The 17,228-nt window shown below is 39.7% G+C and overlaps 1 protein-coding gene across 4 annotated transcripts in view; it reads left to right on the top strand.

Annotated features, from left to right (window-relative positions):
• bsna (bassoon presynaptic cytomatrix protein a) overlaps positions 1 to 17,228 on the top strand; it is a 73,841-nt gene that overhangs the window by 1,043 nt on the left and 55,570 nt on the right. For all 4 annotated transcript variants that reach the window (XM_057326836.1, XM_057326834.1, XM_057326837.1 and 1 more), the window contains exon 2: positions 11,282 to 11,720. In XM_057326836.1, the coding sequence (XP_057182819.1) occupies positions 11,282 to 11,720 (439 nt within the window). The remainder of the gene's footprint in view (positions 1 to 11,281; positions 11,721 to 17,228) is intronic.

Genomic DNA, 17,228 nt, shown 5'->3' with positions numbered 1-17,228 from the left:
ATTTATAAGCTTTTTTGCCCACGAGGACCTCAATTTTGGTCCCCACGGTGACACGAGTCCCCATGTGTTGGTGTGTATTCAGGTTTAGGTCCCCACCGGGATATACAAACATGAATGCACTGACACACACACACACACACACACACACCAACACACACACTCACGCACACGCACACACACACACACACACACACACACACACCACCACACACACACACACACACACACACACACACACACACACGCACACAACACAGCACACAACCACACAGCACACACACACGCACAACACACACACAACACACACACACACACCAACACACACGCACACGCACACACAACGCACACGCACACACGCACACACACACACACACACCACCACGAACTCTGCTTCCTTCAGCAAATGGCTGTCTGCATGTGATGTGATGGAGCTTTTGCGTGGAGAATTGATAGCACTGCATTACACGCACAGCAGCTCGTGTTTACATCACGCCGCGGCTGATGTGTGGCGTAAGAGGAGTTTATAAAGATTCAACATTTACACGACATGCTCGTGTTTGTTTTTCTGTCGAAGGGAAAACGTTCGTTTATTTGCATTTGACTGCGTTTGAGTGACACCGAGTCCATTCGATTCATTCACGATCTTTACGTTTTACGAGAGCTCAATGGCTTCTCACTGTCATTCTAAAACGTGGTTGTAAGTTTATAAAACTGCTGCAGTTGTTGTAATAACAAGTTACTGTCATTTATTCAGATGTGTTGGTTGACAAACAGTAGCGGTTCTAGACTACTGTAACTGGGGGGGCCAGGCAGGGGCCACTTATGCTTTTAGGGGGCACACTAACATGTGTCATGAGTCATTTTTCACTGTCATGTATTACTGTTTTCTCTAGAAGTAAACTAATAAGCTAATAAAACAAGTTCAGCTCAAATTAATGTTCCATGGTCATTTATCTTACAACACATTGTATATGTAACGGAGGCCAGCTAGTGAAGAGCTGTGCAGTGTGTAAACCTCACTCCCCGACCAACAGAGACGCTCTAGCGACAGACGCTAGAGACTGCGGTCTTCAGCCTCCTCGTTAGAGCGCCCGTCTCCCATCCGGACCGACACCGGTTCGAGGCCCGCGCAGAGCATTGCGAGTGGAACCGGTTACATATATAGTCAAAATAACAATGACAACAATAATAACATTTAGGCACTTTTCTGCATCTTAAATGTACATACATGAATGAAAAACTACCCACAAAGATGATATCCAAAAATCAACTTAAGCAGTCATCTTAACATGAGTCACATTATCAGGTATTTCCTACACAAAGAAAAAAAACATGAATTTCAAAATTTTCACATGTGATATATGTGGTTTTGGCCCACTTTCATGTGAATGCCATGTTAACTAAACACTCATGTAAAAACTCATGTTTTTCACATGGAATTTCAGGGTTACAAAAGTTGTCTCTCTGCACAACTAAATCACCTTGCTGATGGGTCCTCTGTTCTATTGGACTTTCTTCATTCTCTAAGCTTTTGTGCATTTCTCACTCTTTTTCAGAAGCATCTTCTTTCTCCAGCCTTGACTGACTATTATTTTTAGTTTTCTTATTAAAAAAGGACATTATGGGACGGTTTCCCGGACAGGGCTTAAGCCTAGTCCCAGACTAACTTAAATGTTAGAGGTGACTTGATCGACAACAAATTGTACTGCCATATCTTAAAATATATCAGTGAGATTGTTTTGTCTCAAGATGCACACCAGTAATGTTTTTTTGTAAAGTATGTTTTTTAAAAAGACTTAAATATCCTAATTTAACTAAGGCCCGGTTGCATAAAGCACCTTAAGTTTTTCCCTTAAGTATGACACTTTTTTTTTTTTAGATTTAGATTTAGATTCAATTTATTGTCATTGCACATGTACAAGGCAACGAAATGTGACCTCTGCATTTAACCCATCCAGAGAGTAGTGAACACACGTACACCCGGAGCAGTGGGCAGCTATCACTACAGAACCCGGGGAGCAAGTAGGGGTAAGGTGCCTTGCTCAAGGGCACCTCAGTTGTTACCCGCCGGCCCTGGGAATCGAACCGGCAACCTTCTGGTCATGAGTCCGACTCTCTAACCATTAGGCCACAACTGCCCCTTAAGGGGTGATTTTCCTTTACCAAAGACAATAGGAGAATAACTAAAGTAAAATTTAAGGTATACTTAAGGACACACTTAAGGGAAAATTACACTTAAGGTGCTTTATGCAACCGGGCCCTAGTCCTGTTTTAAACTAATCCCTGTCTGGGAAACCGCCCCAAAGTCCTTTATGACATTATGATTTTTTCTCTTCATTTTAACTGAAGATGGGAAAATTATGAAAATGTGTAAATGAAACTCGACTCTCAAATACACCACAAGTAATATACAGGACAGTATAGAATAAACTGTATTGATTACTTGAACTCTGCTAATTCCTTGGGAATGACAGACCATTTATTTGAATTATAAGGCAAAAGTGCATTTTTATCAAACATTCAACCCAATAAATGTAAGTTACATTTGATCTCATTTCATTAACAAATAACATTTCTTTAGTGTGTTACACGTTCTCTGGCAGCAGCTGATTCTTTGTCACAGCAAAATCGCCAGTGTTAAAAAAGGTCAAATTAACACGCACAGTGTATAATCCACACTCTCAAAGTGTGGATTATATTAACACTATGAGTGTTAATTTGACCTTTTTTAACACTGGCGATTTTGCTGTGTAGGCACGAGTCACGACTGCGCAACATATACAGTAGGTCAGTATTTTAAAGGGGTCATATGACACGGCTAAAACTAATATGATGGTTTGTTTTAGATGTAACGCAATGTGTATACACCATTTAAAGTTTAAAAACGCTGTATTTTCCACACACCGTGCATGTTTGTATCTCCTCTTTGCCCCGCCTCTCTGAAACGCGTAGATTTTTTACAAAGCTCATGGCTCTGAAAAGCGAGGTGTGCTATGATTGGTCAGTTCACCAGTGCGTAGTGATTGGTGGAATACTGCAAGCGTTTCACGGAAATGTAATGCCTCTTACCATATTTGGAACATCATGTTCCCACGCAATTGTACTGACAGGTGATCAAATGTCATCGGTACTTCCTTATATCAATTCGAGCCCAAATCTGATACGGAAAATGAAGATGATCAAGCCGATACATCAACTTTGCCAGCGCGACTTGAGCACGATGTAAAGGATTGGTAAGGTTTTATTAAAAAAATATGATGTTAAATAGTTAAAAACTATAGCTAACTGTTTTACCTTTTATATACGACGTTATAAAGACTATAAACAAACAAGCATATACATCATACAGAGTTTGTGTGAGATAGAAACAAGCTGGCATTACAGCAGGGAATGGTATTAATAACGCCAGCGCTTTGGCCCTTCTTGATCAACCAGTGTTACGCCACGTCTCGTCACGACTCAACAAAGACAATAAACCCAAAATAAATACTAAATATAAAAAGACATTATAAACACGACATTTGTTGCCTCTAGTGGGAACATTATTACTGATTATTAGGACTTATGTTGTCTTTTTTCACGTTGCGCGTGTGTCTGCATTTGCAGATCACAAACACACGACAAACTCAACTCTTTCTTTTCGCAACGAAACACACAGCATCTCCGCGACATGGCTGCGGCGGAGATGATACAATGAGATTTACAAGTACGCCCACCTCACTTGCGTTTAGATTTGGGCGGTCTTAAGTCAAATCATGTTACAAAGTGACGTAGATTTGTGGGGGTGTGGTTACACGAGGCGTTTCAGGCAGGTCTGGGTTCGCATTCGCTTTTAGATAGAATGCATCTTTTGTTCCCACACTTTAATTTGAGCAATTTTACGTGTCTAATACATGCATGGGCAATTTATAACACACCAAAGACACAGAAAAACACGTATTTCTGCCATATGACCCCTTTAATGTGATGTGTAATGATATGCATTTTCATTATATTTTTACAAAATATTTCCATTACCTGTATGATGTAGACGTAATCTTGCTGAAGTGTCTTTTCATTAAATAGTTTTCTGAGATTACATCTAGGCTTGTTTTAAGAGCTTAATCCTGTCTCAAGAAAAAATCTGAAGATTATGTCATTGACAGGTATTTAATCCCATTTGTAAGAAATACATTGGGTGAAGTTTTCTTTTAGAGATGACAGTTTGACATGACTGAGAGTCATAGTGTAGTACATTACCAAGGATATATCATTTGTTTGATGTTTGTGAGGTTGACTGAACCTCTGAATGTGTGCTTTTAAAGCGTTTATGTGTGTGTTGTTCTTATTCTCTTTTCGAACTAGTAGTGTCACCAGCCTACAGACAGAAGTCTCTTTCTAGTTCTTTTCAAAGTGAAATGAGAGCGTATACAGAACGCAGGCTTGCTAAACCTGTCATCTGGGTTGGACTACTGTACTGGTACACTTGTAGAAATGGAACAATCATTTTACAGTCAATGCATCTTTTTAGAATCTTTTAGACTGTAAATCGTATTATATTGTATTGTCATTGTGTTGAATGTCTGTACTAGAAGCTTCCAACACCAAAGAAAATTCCTTGTGTGTGCAAGCACACTTGGCAATAAAGCTCTTCTGATTCTGATTCTGATCTTGTTAAAAATACGTTTGGTTACACTTTATTTTAAGGTGACCAGTGTTACAGTGAAATTACACAAATGAGTATTAAAGGGGTATTCTTTTGCTGTTTTTGAGGCTTTGATTATGTTTTTTGGGTGTTGTAAAAGTTGGCTGTTCATGTTTCTAATTTCAAAAACGCTTTATATTTCACATATTTCAAGTCTATTGTTCACCACTGTCCCTCTTTTAACAAAACGACTGGATTTCTTCCAGTATATATAAAATCTCTCCTTCAGAAACGCTCTGATTGGTAAAGCTGACCCAGTCTGTCGTGACTGGTTCCCCGCTTAGAGCGTGTGTCTGAAGATGGCCCACCCATAGACATATTTATAAAACAGTCAGTTCTGGTCCTTGATTCTGATTGGCTGAGCGGAGTTCTAAGCCGTTATAAAATACCCCAATATATAACGTCTGACCGCACCACATAGCCGAAATATCATTTTATTTACTTTATTTTATGAAACCTTGCTAAGCATATGGAATAAGCGTTTTATAAAAGCAATAAGCCGTGCGAAGCAGTGGGTTACAGAGCATTTTATAACAGCTGAGGGGGTTTTAATGACTCCTCTTCGCGTCGTGCCACAACACCCTTAGCTGTTATAAAATGCACTGTAACCCACTGCTTCTTGGGGCTTATTGCTTTAATATATAACTAGACGCCGCATTGTCCGCTGGATCGTACATCAATGCCGCCGACATATTGGTGAGGGCAAAAGCCCACTAAAGACATACAGTGAATGGTGGAGCTGCAGTTCCAACCAATTTAAATACTTTTCTATTTACGTGGAGTACAGAGACGTTTTGGCTCCAGTTAAAGTTGGTTAGACTTGAAAATGTATTTATTGTCATATGGAACTGTTAAAACTCAGGCTTGTCAAGCAATTGTTTAGGCTTAATAATTTCCTTATGACTACCATTCATTTTAAAGTAGGCTATAATCGAGACACGAAGCAACTAGAGACATGGTAAAGTTGTACTCTACGTATATCGCAAACAGTGTTGGGTGTAACTAGTTACTAAGTAATTAGTTACTGTAATTTAATTACTTTTCCCTTGAAAAAGTAAAGTAAGGGATTACTCTTATTTTTTCTGTAATTTAATTACAGTTACTTCTGATGTAATTAAACTACATACTTTGTGTAATATGTGTGTGTACAGAAGAGGAATTGACATCAAAATTCAAAGTCTAACTTTAAAATCTGTGCTTTAATGTATAATTCTCACATTTGTAATTAATAATAATACTTTATGTAGTTTTATATGATTTATTTGAATGAATTAAAAGAGACGTTTCATGTCTATCCTTGAATCACTTAACTCATCAAGGTTGATGTAGGATATAGAAAGTAATTAGTAACTAAATACTTTTTGAAGAGAGTAACTTGTACAGTAATCTAATTAAATTATCGAATATGTAATTAGTAACTAGTAATTAATTACTTTTTCAGAGTAACTTACCCAACACTGATCGCAAACCATTCAAATATGTTTAGAAATGTAAACGTAATTGTGCTTTTAATGCCGAAAAAGCGCAGCTCTCCCGTTGGGTTCAGTGGGCTTTTATTGCACTGTTGCCCTCACCAATATGGCGGCGCCATTTACGTATCGCAGCAGCGGAGCAAAGCGGCCAATGCGGCCTCTAGTTACATATGTCTATGGTCCCACCCATACCATATCAGCGAGCTTCCGCTTCTCATGTGATTGGTCGGTACCCCTCTCAGTGCACGTGTATTCATAAGCTTTGGCTTTTAGCAATAAACAGTAACAATGGCGTCAACTTCACTTCATCAGTTAAAAATAACACAGGGTCATCGCAAATATGTACCTCTCCCTACACTTCTGCATAACCCGAAATACGTAGCTCCAGGTACAAATTGTTGCATCTTTCAGGTGGAATGTCCACTAGTGGCGCATGGGTTTTTCTCCGTGTTGATGCAGGTACATTCAAGGTTACGAAGCAGATGATACTGAATATTATTGATGTATATCCTGTGGCGGATAAACGTCTGATGTCATTACTGTGAAGATTGATTGTGTTTGGCTGAGGTAAATCAAGAACTTGTTTACTTAAGCATAGCTGCAATACATGAATAAATGATCAAAATGCATTAGTATTTTGTACAGATGCTGTTTATTAAAAAAGTGCAATTATTCCAAGCGTTCCGAGGCTGAAGAATTAAATCAAAAGCGATCCCCTTCTCCATCCATCTTACAACTCCGATCCGGACCGGCTGCGCAGTGACAGATTTCAAAAATTGCCGCCGGAACGCTGGAGTTACGCCACCATCGATTTTGAAATGGCATTGGCTTCTGGTGTCTTGTGACTGGTTGCGCCATTACGTTCGCCAACGTTATGAAATGACATTGGCAGTCCCGCTCCGACTGCATCACACGCTAACCTCTGGAGCGCGATCATCAGTAATTAAAACCTTATGTGCTCATCACACAATGATATCGTACGGTTCTAGAAGATTCCGAATGTAACGTGACCTGTTTTTAATGTTTTATACTGTTTTTGGTCAGTGTTTGCAATACATAACCGTGGCTGACTTGTATTTGCTTGTTCTGTGTTTTATATGGTTGGGAAGTGGGTAGGTGTAGGATTAGGGTGGGAGTGGGGTTAGGTGCTCTAACCTTTTTACTTAGTGCATGTGTCTGCTTCATAACTTTTAATAAAGCACACAGAGGTGGAAAGTAACGAAGTAAATTTACCTGAGTACTGTACTTAAGTACACTTTTTGAGTATCTGTACTGAGTATTATTTTTTCTGAGTACTTGTACTTTAACTTCACTACATTTGAAAGACAAATATCATACTTTTTACTCCACTACATTTATAAAAAGGTCCAAAAGTAGAAAATGGTTTCTATGCAGCGGGGTTTCCTGTGTGCGCAATTTATCTGGCTTGCGATCTTCCAGGACCTTTTACTGTTGCCAAGTATTTCAGTTTTTCTAAGCTCGCGGTTTTCCGGCAAGCTTTGATTGGCCATTTGGCAGATTTTTTTACGCAAATCTGGCAACTCTGGGATCTTCCCCGCTAAACTAATGTAAACGTAGGCGCTGAAACACCATTGATAGCGCTCTAAAAAGACAAATAGAACAATAAAAGACGAAAAGGCAGATGTTAAAGTGTGGTGTAATCATCTGTGGGTTACGATCAGTCAAAGATCATAGAAACATTGTCATGAAAATGATCGGCATAACGGCTAAACGGTAAATAAGCATCACATACACCTTGAGCTACGTGTGCGTGTTAACTTCTGATCTGCTGCTGTATCATTTAAAGCGATTTGGAAAATGAATGATGTTTTTACTGAAGTAACTATGTATAGTTGAAGTATTCCTGTATATCTGTATAAAAACAATAGAACCCTGCGCAAAATACAACATAAAATGTAATGGAATAATGGTTATAATGTCACGAAGGTGCGTGGAGAAGAACCCAAATGCAGGCAGGCAATGGCAATGAAGGGGTTAACGGAATATATTTATTAAACAATAGACAAAACAGAAACAACACACCCACGAGGGGGGTAAAAAACAAGATAGGAAAAATAAACTAGACTGGACTAAACTAACATAACACTTGACTAAACATATCTTGACAAACTAAACTAAACACTTACTAAGACTGGACTGGGATCGGACCACAGGAACACATACACATACACATACACATACACATACACATACACATACACATACACATACACATACACATACACATACACAACGTAGTACAAGCACTACAAACATAGTACAATACACGAGCACAGGACAAAGAAACATGAGGGTATATATAGGTAAGACAAACGAGGGATAACGACATGGGGCAGGTGTGGTTAATCAAACACTCAGGGAAGGATAACAAGGAAACGAGTGGAGCGGGGCCAATGACAAGACACTGGAGAGAACGCATATTATTGTCAAAAGGACAATAATATGTTTCTCTCCACACATAACCAAAGGCTTTGCCATGGCTCTGCTACAGGACCAAGAAAGACATGACTAAATGAAGCAGAGCCATGACATATAATGGGAATTGTACTATGGATAATTGTTGTCTACTTGTATGTGATGGATTCCATTGGTGGGATGGTAAATCCTATTGGAATAAAACTCAAAACACATTACAAAGAGGAATTTAATTTAAAAATCTCATTCTAGTTAAAAAATTCATTGTTTTTTTTCAGCAGGGATGGTATTTGCAGTAAAACCACAGTATCCACAAATTTACCATTTTCTATATATAGGAACCATACTCCAATTAATAATCTTTAGTAAAACCACAGCAACTAAACATACCATAGTTTCATTATGGTAATACAAATGGTAATAAATCCAACAAACACATGGCTTCTACACTTTACAAGAACCTTACTAGTTACTGGTAAACTGCTGCTAAAACTGGTAAAGGGAATATACAAAATAAAAGAACACTGCTCATAAATACATATAGGCCTAGGGGGCTAATGAGGATAATTAGGCTAAATGATCATACAGGATTATATCTAAACTAAACATATATGTGCTAAACATATAAAGCTCTTAAAGGAGTTGTCACTCAAAATTTGCCCCCATTGACTTTCCATAGTAATATTACTATGGAAAGTCAATGGGGGCAAATTTTGAAGTGAACACTCCTTTAATACACTGATACTGTGAGCTACTCAGTGTATTCAGTAGGTTGCTTCAGGGGCATAAGGTATACGACAATAAAACAATGCACAACTGACATAAAGGAAATTTACTTTTAATACTTGAGTACTTTTAAAAGCACGTACTTCTGTACTTTTACTCAAGTAAGAATCTGTCTTTACAACTTTTACTTGTAGTGCAGTAATATTTGACCAGTAGTATCTGTACTTTCACTCAAGTAAGGAAGTTGTGTACTTCGTCCACCTCTGAAAGCACATTAGAACGGAGAAAAAACGTGCCTCTAGTAGTGATGGGAAGTCAGGCTCTTTTCTGCGAACCGGTTCTTTCGGACAGTTCGTTTCAATGAACCGGTTCAAAAGACCGGTTCACCGATTCTCTTACAATCTGACGTAATGACGTCACTCGCCCTGACGAAACGCGTCAAGTCTAGACTCTAGTATCATCCCGACCGGCTGGGATGAAAATACACTCGGCATATTCAAATATAAACCAAAACCTGCTGACGGGGTGGTGGTCTCCTCTTCGATGTCTCGAAGAGGACCAGGGCTGCTGGGAAGCAGACGGTGCACGGGATCTCGGCGGCCAGAGGGCGGTCGAGTCGCGGCTGGGGAGGACATACTTGATATCCTCTGTCTGCTCCCTTACTATCGAGAACTGCAGCTCGACAGTATCCCCAAACAGCCCCCCTTGCAAGATGGGTGCATCGAGAAAGCGACTTTCTCGGCGTTACTCATCTGTGCAAGGTTCAGCCAGAGGTGTCTCTCACAAGTGTGGACATCGGCTGACGGATTAGCGCTCACAGTAATCCTCATATCACCCTCGCTGCTCGCCGTAGCGGGCGGCAGGGCCGTAGTCCTGCCGTCACGGAACGGGAAGCAGACGAGGTGGTGGCTGAGTCCCTTGGGAACACAGCCACCAGTGACGCAACGTCTGAATCGTCAACCGCCCGCAGTGCGGGCAGGACGTATCCACAACATCTGCCCCAGTGAGGCACCGTCTGCATGCTCGAACACCTCTAGAACCGCCGAGACGCCCAGGGGAAGTCGCCGCAGGAAGGGACAGTCCGCTGCACCACGTCGTAGAACCGGCAATCTGGAGTTGCTAAGTAGTAGCGAGAGTTGATCTTCATAAGCGAAGGCTCCGAAGAACAAAAGGTGAATGAATGAAGCACGCCGTCTCCCTTTTATACCCGGATTTCCGGGGGCGGAGACCGGCATACAAATTTCATTCGCCAATTTTCATTGGCCTTTTCTAAGTAGTCGGAAGCGATTGGTTCTCAGGGACGAACCCCATCTGTCGGTTCGACACAACGTCGAGAGACCGACAGAAAGGGAACTACACTGTCTGCTGTATATGAATTCTACAATTATCAAACTTTCACAAAATACACTGAAGGGTCACAAGTCAAAACTTCCTCTTTAGTCCAAAAGCAGCAACTATTAAGATGAACACATCAACGCTGGATTTTCAGGTTTTCTCTCATAAACATTCTGTATTGACCAAGGTAGCAAATGTAACATCTTCCCAGCTGTCGTGAAGCCCTGGCTATGACTTTCATTTATTATCATGTGATCTAACAAACAATTTTTGTGATCACCAAACAGAACGAAAATAAAAAGCCAGGCCAGAGATGATACTGCATTTAATTAGCTCTGCACAACAATTCTAATCTGAAAATCCAATACATAAATGAAAGCTTAAATGCTAACATCTGCCATCCAATTAACGTTGTAATCTGCTCATTTATAAGATAACAAATTGCAATGAGGACTTCTGATTATCTGTGTTAATACCACCACCATAGTTTTTTTCTTCTGCGTGCAATGGCATGAACCATAATTCAATCCACCAAATAACTGCTGAGATTAGACCTTCTAAGGAATTCTGTAAGCGTTGTGCAACAGAATCGTCTTCATTCTCTCATTTTCTTCTTGTTTTTCTTCAGGTTGGCTGGAGGGGGAGGGCCTCCATCAAGCCCTATGCACGGAAGCGGAAACCCATACACGAAGGTCGTCCATGATGGTCCCAGACAGTTCCAGACTTCTTTGATACATCAGTCTCAAATTCAAGCTTCATCAGGGAGTGTGGGAACCAATCAAAGCCCCGGACAACATGCCTCCAGACGCAACCTTCAGGTTGACTTCAGCAGTAGTGCTGGACGAATGGGCCGCTCGCCAACTGTGTCTCCTGATCGAGCTAGTGCGCCAACTTCACCCTACTCAGTACCTCAGATAGCACCTATGCCCAGCAGTAAACTGTGTCCAGTCTGCAACACTGCAGAGCTTGCGAGTGTCCACGGCTCTCCAAACTTCAACAAGTGTACTCAGTGTCACACTACAGTGTGCAATCAGTGCGGGTTCAACCCCAACCCACACCTCACTGGAGTAAGAACCCTCTTACACATCTGTTTAGATTATAATATTTTCAAATCATCTTTTAGTTGATATGTTTATGTCATTTGTGAACCCTTTGTAGTCATAGTTTTGTTCTGTTTTGCATTTATAGCAGTGTGCATATTGGCTTTGATGTGCTAATTTCCTTTGGGTTAATGTAGTGCTTTTCTGGGGTCTCATTAAAAAAATGTGCATACGCACAAATTTGATCGTAAAGTGTGCAAAAATCCACAGCAACGTTTATATTTATAAAAACGGTCTTTGGTGTGGAAAAGTGCTCAGCAGTATATTGGGACGTATGCATGTTTGCTTCTGCGAGTGCTGCAATGTTTGGAAATATAATCTATTTTTGCTGCTCTTATTGGATTTGGACGTTGACAGGTGCTCTTTCATATATCAATGACATTAATTAGACATCGCAATTTCACGATCATTTGCGATTTATAGATTTCACATCTGATAGAGAGGCGTACATGCGTTTTCTGTGCGTAGGTTCATTCTTTTATTTATTTGATTTTTTTTCCTTTTATTCTTGAACATAATACAATAGAACAATAGAACAACGACCACAGATCACAAGTGCATTCCAATATACATCATAAATGCATACATTCTCGAGAAAAAAATAAAAAGATAATAATAATAAAAGTTCACAACCAAACAATTTAGGTTTATGTTGACCTGCCAATACTTTGCAAGATGATGTGTGAGTTCCTGGGACCTATATAATTAAAAAAGGGGGTCCATATTTGGTAAAACATATCTATTTTCCCTTTTGACCAATAGGTAATATATTCCAGTGGTAGTGAGTCAAATATCACTTTATGCCACTCTGAAACTGTCGGTGGTTTATCAGAGATCCATTTAAGAAAAATGCTCTTACGGGCAGCATAAGTAAGGACATTAAATAACCTTCTGCTTGGAGTACTCTTTATATTATTATCAGTAATACCCAACAAGAAATACAGTGGATTGAAGTCACATTCTGTATTAAATATCAGACTTAGTCTCCTACAAATCTGTACCCAGTAAGCTCCAATATATCTACATTTCCATGTGCAGTGAACAAAGTCACCCTCTTCGACCTTGCACTTTAGACAATAAGGTGAATTATTTGAGTTGAACTTATGTCTACGCAGAGGAGTAATCTGAAGTCGATGTAGAAGTTTGTACTGCAGTTCTTTAGTTCTATTACAGATTGATATATTGCCAGCATGCTGCCAAATTTGTGTCCAACTATCTGCATCAATTGAAATCCCCAAATCCTGCTCCCAAGTAGTTTGGGTTGTTTCAGTATTGACTTTTGCTCCTTGTAGGAGGGCTTCATAGCACCGCTTTATTAATGACCTCCTAGAGCTATTGTTCAGGAGCACCTGTTCTGTTGGGGTTGGGCAGCTGGAAAATTCAGGGCTGATGTTCTTCATCACAAAACTCCTAATTTGTAAATATCTGAAAAAAATATTTTGGGGTAATTTAAACTTAGCTCGCAACTGTTCAAATGATAATAGCACCTCTTTTTCAAACAGATCTTTTATAGTGGTTATACCAAGACCCCTCCACAAAATATAACCATTATCCATTATCCCTGGCTGAAAATCAAAATTTCCTTGCACCGGAGTAATAGACGACAGAGTTTTAGCTTTTCCCTCCCAACTCCTGATTAATTTCCACGCTCGTAAAGTATTACTGACAATTCTGTTCTGCCCTAAGCCAGATATTCTTTTAACATCTAGAGCAAAGGGAAGAGAGGCCAGTGAGATTGGCAGCCCATCAACTAAGTTGAGTGATTCAATGTCTAACCAAACTGACTCCGGGTCATTTCTCACCCACTCAAAAATATAGCGAAACTGGGAGGCAAGCTGATACAACCTAACATCCGGAACCGCAAAGCCCCCCTTGTTACCAGGTAGTTGCATATTAGCAAATTTCAATCTTGGTTTCCTCCGACTCCAAATAAACGAGCTGAACCAGCCATTTATGTGTTTGACCGTGATTGAGTTTAGGAGAATTGGGATCATTTAAAATAAATACAGAAAACGGGGCAGGATTATCATCTTAATAAGAGCTATTCTTCCTAACATGGACAACGGCAGGGGAGACCATCTATCCAGATCCTCATGTACTCGTCGTAGGAACGGGTCGTAATTAGTCTTATACATTTGCTGTAACATCGGAGTGACAAATATTCCAAGATAGGTAAAGCCCATTTTCACCCATTTAAAAGGAAAAGAGGCTGCAGGGGTAAGAGACCTTTGCTTCCCTAGAGGCATAGCCTCTGATTTGGAAAAATTAATTTTATAACCCGAAATCTCACTAAATTGTTCGATGACCTCCATAATCATTGGAACAGACTCCTCCGGTCGGGTAACAAACAAAAGAATATCATCAGCGTACAAAGCGATTTTATGGTGTTTACCATTAACTAGAATGCCAGAAATATGTGGATTGCATCTCACTGCCTCAGCCAGGGGTTCAATAACCATTGCAAAAAGCAAGGGCGACAGAGGGCAGCCCTGCCTGGTGCCCCTCTCTAAACAGAAATTCTATGAACACCTACCATTCGTAATAACTGCAGCTATTGGACTATCATACATTATCTTTACCCATCGAATAAAATTATTCCCCAATTGAAATAAATTCAGTGTATAAAACAAAAACTCCCATTCAACCCGGTCAAATGCTTTTTCCGCATCTAAGGAAATAACCATACTATTTAATTTTTGATATTGTGCTAACTGAATAATATTAAGTAATCTTCTCATATTATCATTAGAGTAGCGACCATAAATGAACCCAGTTTGGTCAGCTTTTATAATTCCCGGTAATATCTTCTCTAGTCTCAAAGCTAAAACCTTAGACAGCAATTTAAAATCTGTATTTAGAAGGCTAATAGGTCTGTATGATGAGCACTCATCTTCTGATTTTCCTTTCTTAAGGATAAGACTAATATTGGCCTCTGTAAGAGATCTGGGTAGAGAATACTGTTCAAAAGAAAAATGTAACATCTGGAGCAACGGTTCCAGCATCAGAGAGTGAAATTCTTTATAAAACTCTACACTAAAACCATCAGGTCCCGGTGCCTTCCCTGATTGCGTAATTTGCAAGGCCTCCATTAGCTCCTCTTTATCTATAGGCTGATTTAACTTCTCTCTTTGTACATCACTAATTTTTGGTAAACTGATTTTTGAGAAAAACGTTTCAATCAACTCTGCTCTATTAACAATTTTTTCACTGGTATATAAATCAGCATAGAACTGTTTAAATGTAAGATTAATACTCTTGCTATCAAATATATTTTGGCCAGAAGATTCTTTAATACATGAAATATTTTGTGAGTCGGCTCTCTTTTTCACCAGGGATGCCAAATATTTGCTTGGTTTGTTACCAAACTCATACAACTTTTGTTTAGCAAACCAGATATTCTGATGTGCCTTCTGAGTAAGAAAAGAGTTAAGTGCAGCCCTTGCAGCCGAAGTTTTATTTAGAATGGTATTGGATGGGTTTTGTTTATACTCCTCCTCGGCCTCTGTCAGCTGCAATTCTAATGCCCGCTGTTTTTCTAGACTTTCTCGTTTCTTTTTACTTTCATATGCAATTACAAGGCCCCGAGAAAAAGCTTTACAGCAGTGGTCACCAACATTTTTGAGCCCATGATCCCCGACCTCGGAATTGTTGAAAGGCAAGATCTACCACTCAAAAAGTTGAAAATAAAAACAGCCCAGATTGAACCTCCAGCTTGAGGCCTTTTATTTAGCCTATAATTGTGGATCTATTTGAATGATCTGAAATTCTTTGTTCCACTTTTCTGATGCAACTAAGCAAACTCTGTAACGTGTAGAGTTGCCACTTTCAGTGTGCCAAAATGAGGTGAAAAACACCAATTCAAACACCAGTTCAAGGACTTTAATTCACACATGACAGCTTGACATTAAAACGAGGTTAAGAATAAATTTAACATGACCCTAATTATGTAGGTATTTACTGTATAAATATTTGTTCTTTATGATGCATTTATTTGGTTTACTTTTATTAAGTAAATACAGTATATAGATGGAAATGTTATAAATAGGCCCTAATAATAACAACAACGTCAATTATTTATTTTTAAGCATTTATAAACTTATTCTTAACCTCGTTTTAATGTCAAGCTGTCATGTGTGAATTAAAGTCCTTGAACTGGTGTTTGAATTGGTGTTGTGTTATGGTCTCTGTGTACTGTTGTTGCTGTTTCTGTGTACTGGATGCTCCTGTCACCAAAACAAATTCCATGTATGCGCAAACATACTTGGCAATAAAGCTGTTTCTGATTCTTTTACCCGTCTAATAATGTCTTGGTAATAAGTATCTGTTTCACAAAATAGCTAAAGGTCTGACAATGTAGTATGGAATGGGCTATCATATTAGGCTAATTGAAAACATAAATAGGATATCAGCAGGAGATGTCATCTCCCGCATCTCTGAAAACTGTGCAGTTTACCATCACTGACAGACCTGCGGATCATTCACAATTACAACTTTGTGAATAGACTGATGTTGTCTTTCAGACAAGCTCAACATTAAAATGCGCTGCTTTCTCACCATATCCCGTTGCTCACATTCGTAAGTTATATTCGCTGAAGACAGAGAGCCGCGACTCCAGATACGCGGACAGTATGAAATGCGTGCATCATCCGCGCTCGTGGCGCTTGCTTGCGCATCCAGTGGCAAAGCACAAAAACGCGTACAACAACGTGGCATTGTTATGTCATATGAATAAACTGTTTTTAAGTGTAATGCACCGCAACAGTATGGTGACCTTCAAATGACAGTTACGCCACTGCAGGCGCGAGTCATTTTGCGTTTGATCACTGACCACCGACATTAGAAACACTGAAGAGCGATCACGCGCAGTCGCGCAACACAATGAAATGTGATTAATGATAACGGTCGCATTAAAAACTCACGCAGGGAATCATTATTTACACAGCCATGAAAAGATTAATGCTGAACTTAAAAACATACTGTCATGGCTCTGCTTCCTTAGTCATGTTTTTCTTGGTCCTGTAGCAGAGCCATGACAAAGTCTTTGGTTATGTGTGGAGAGAAACTTATTGTGGTCCTTTGGACAATAATATACGTTCTCTCCAGTGTCTTGTCATTGGCCCCGCTCCTCTCGTTTCCTTGTTATCTTTCCCTAAGTGTTTGATTACCCACACCTGCCCTGTGTCGTTATCCCTCGTTTGTGTTTCCCTATATATACCCTCTTGTTTCTTTGTCCTGTGCTCGTGTATTACGTTGTGTATGCGTTGTGTTTGAACAGCCGCATTACTAAAGTATCTTAACTAGTAGACACTATGAGCATAGCCACTTTCGAAGATAAATATGAATCCAGTGTTCAAGCCACCGAAACATCGCTCGCATCAGCAGCTGGGCAGCGCAAAGCGTCAATAAATGCCATGGCTTTTTCCGGGCTGTTAAATACCTTAACAGAGTTGTCAGCGGTTATCCTCAAAGCAGCCG

Source organism: Triplophysa rosa, unplaced genomic scaffold, assembly GCF_024868665.1.
Source record: "Triplophysa rosa unplaced genomic scaffold, Trosa_1v2 scaffold139_ERROPOS793776, whole genome shotgun sequence".
In the NCBI taxonomy this organism is placed as follows: domain Eukaryota; kingdom Metazoa; phylum Chordata; class Actinopteri; order Cypriniformes; family Nemacheilidae; genus Triplophysa; species Triplophysa rosa.
Note: the sequence above shows the minus strand (reverse complement) of the source record. Positions and strands in the feature narration are given on the sequence as shown.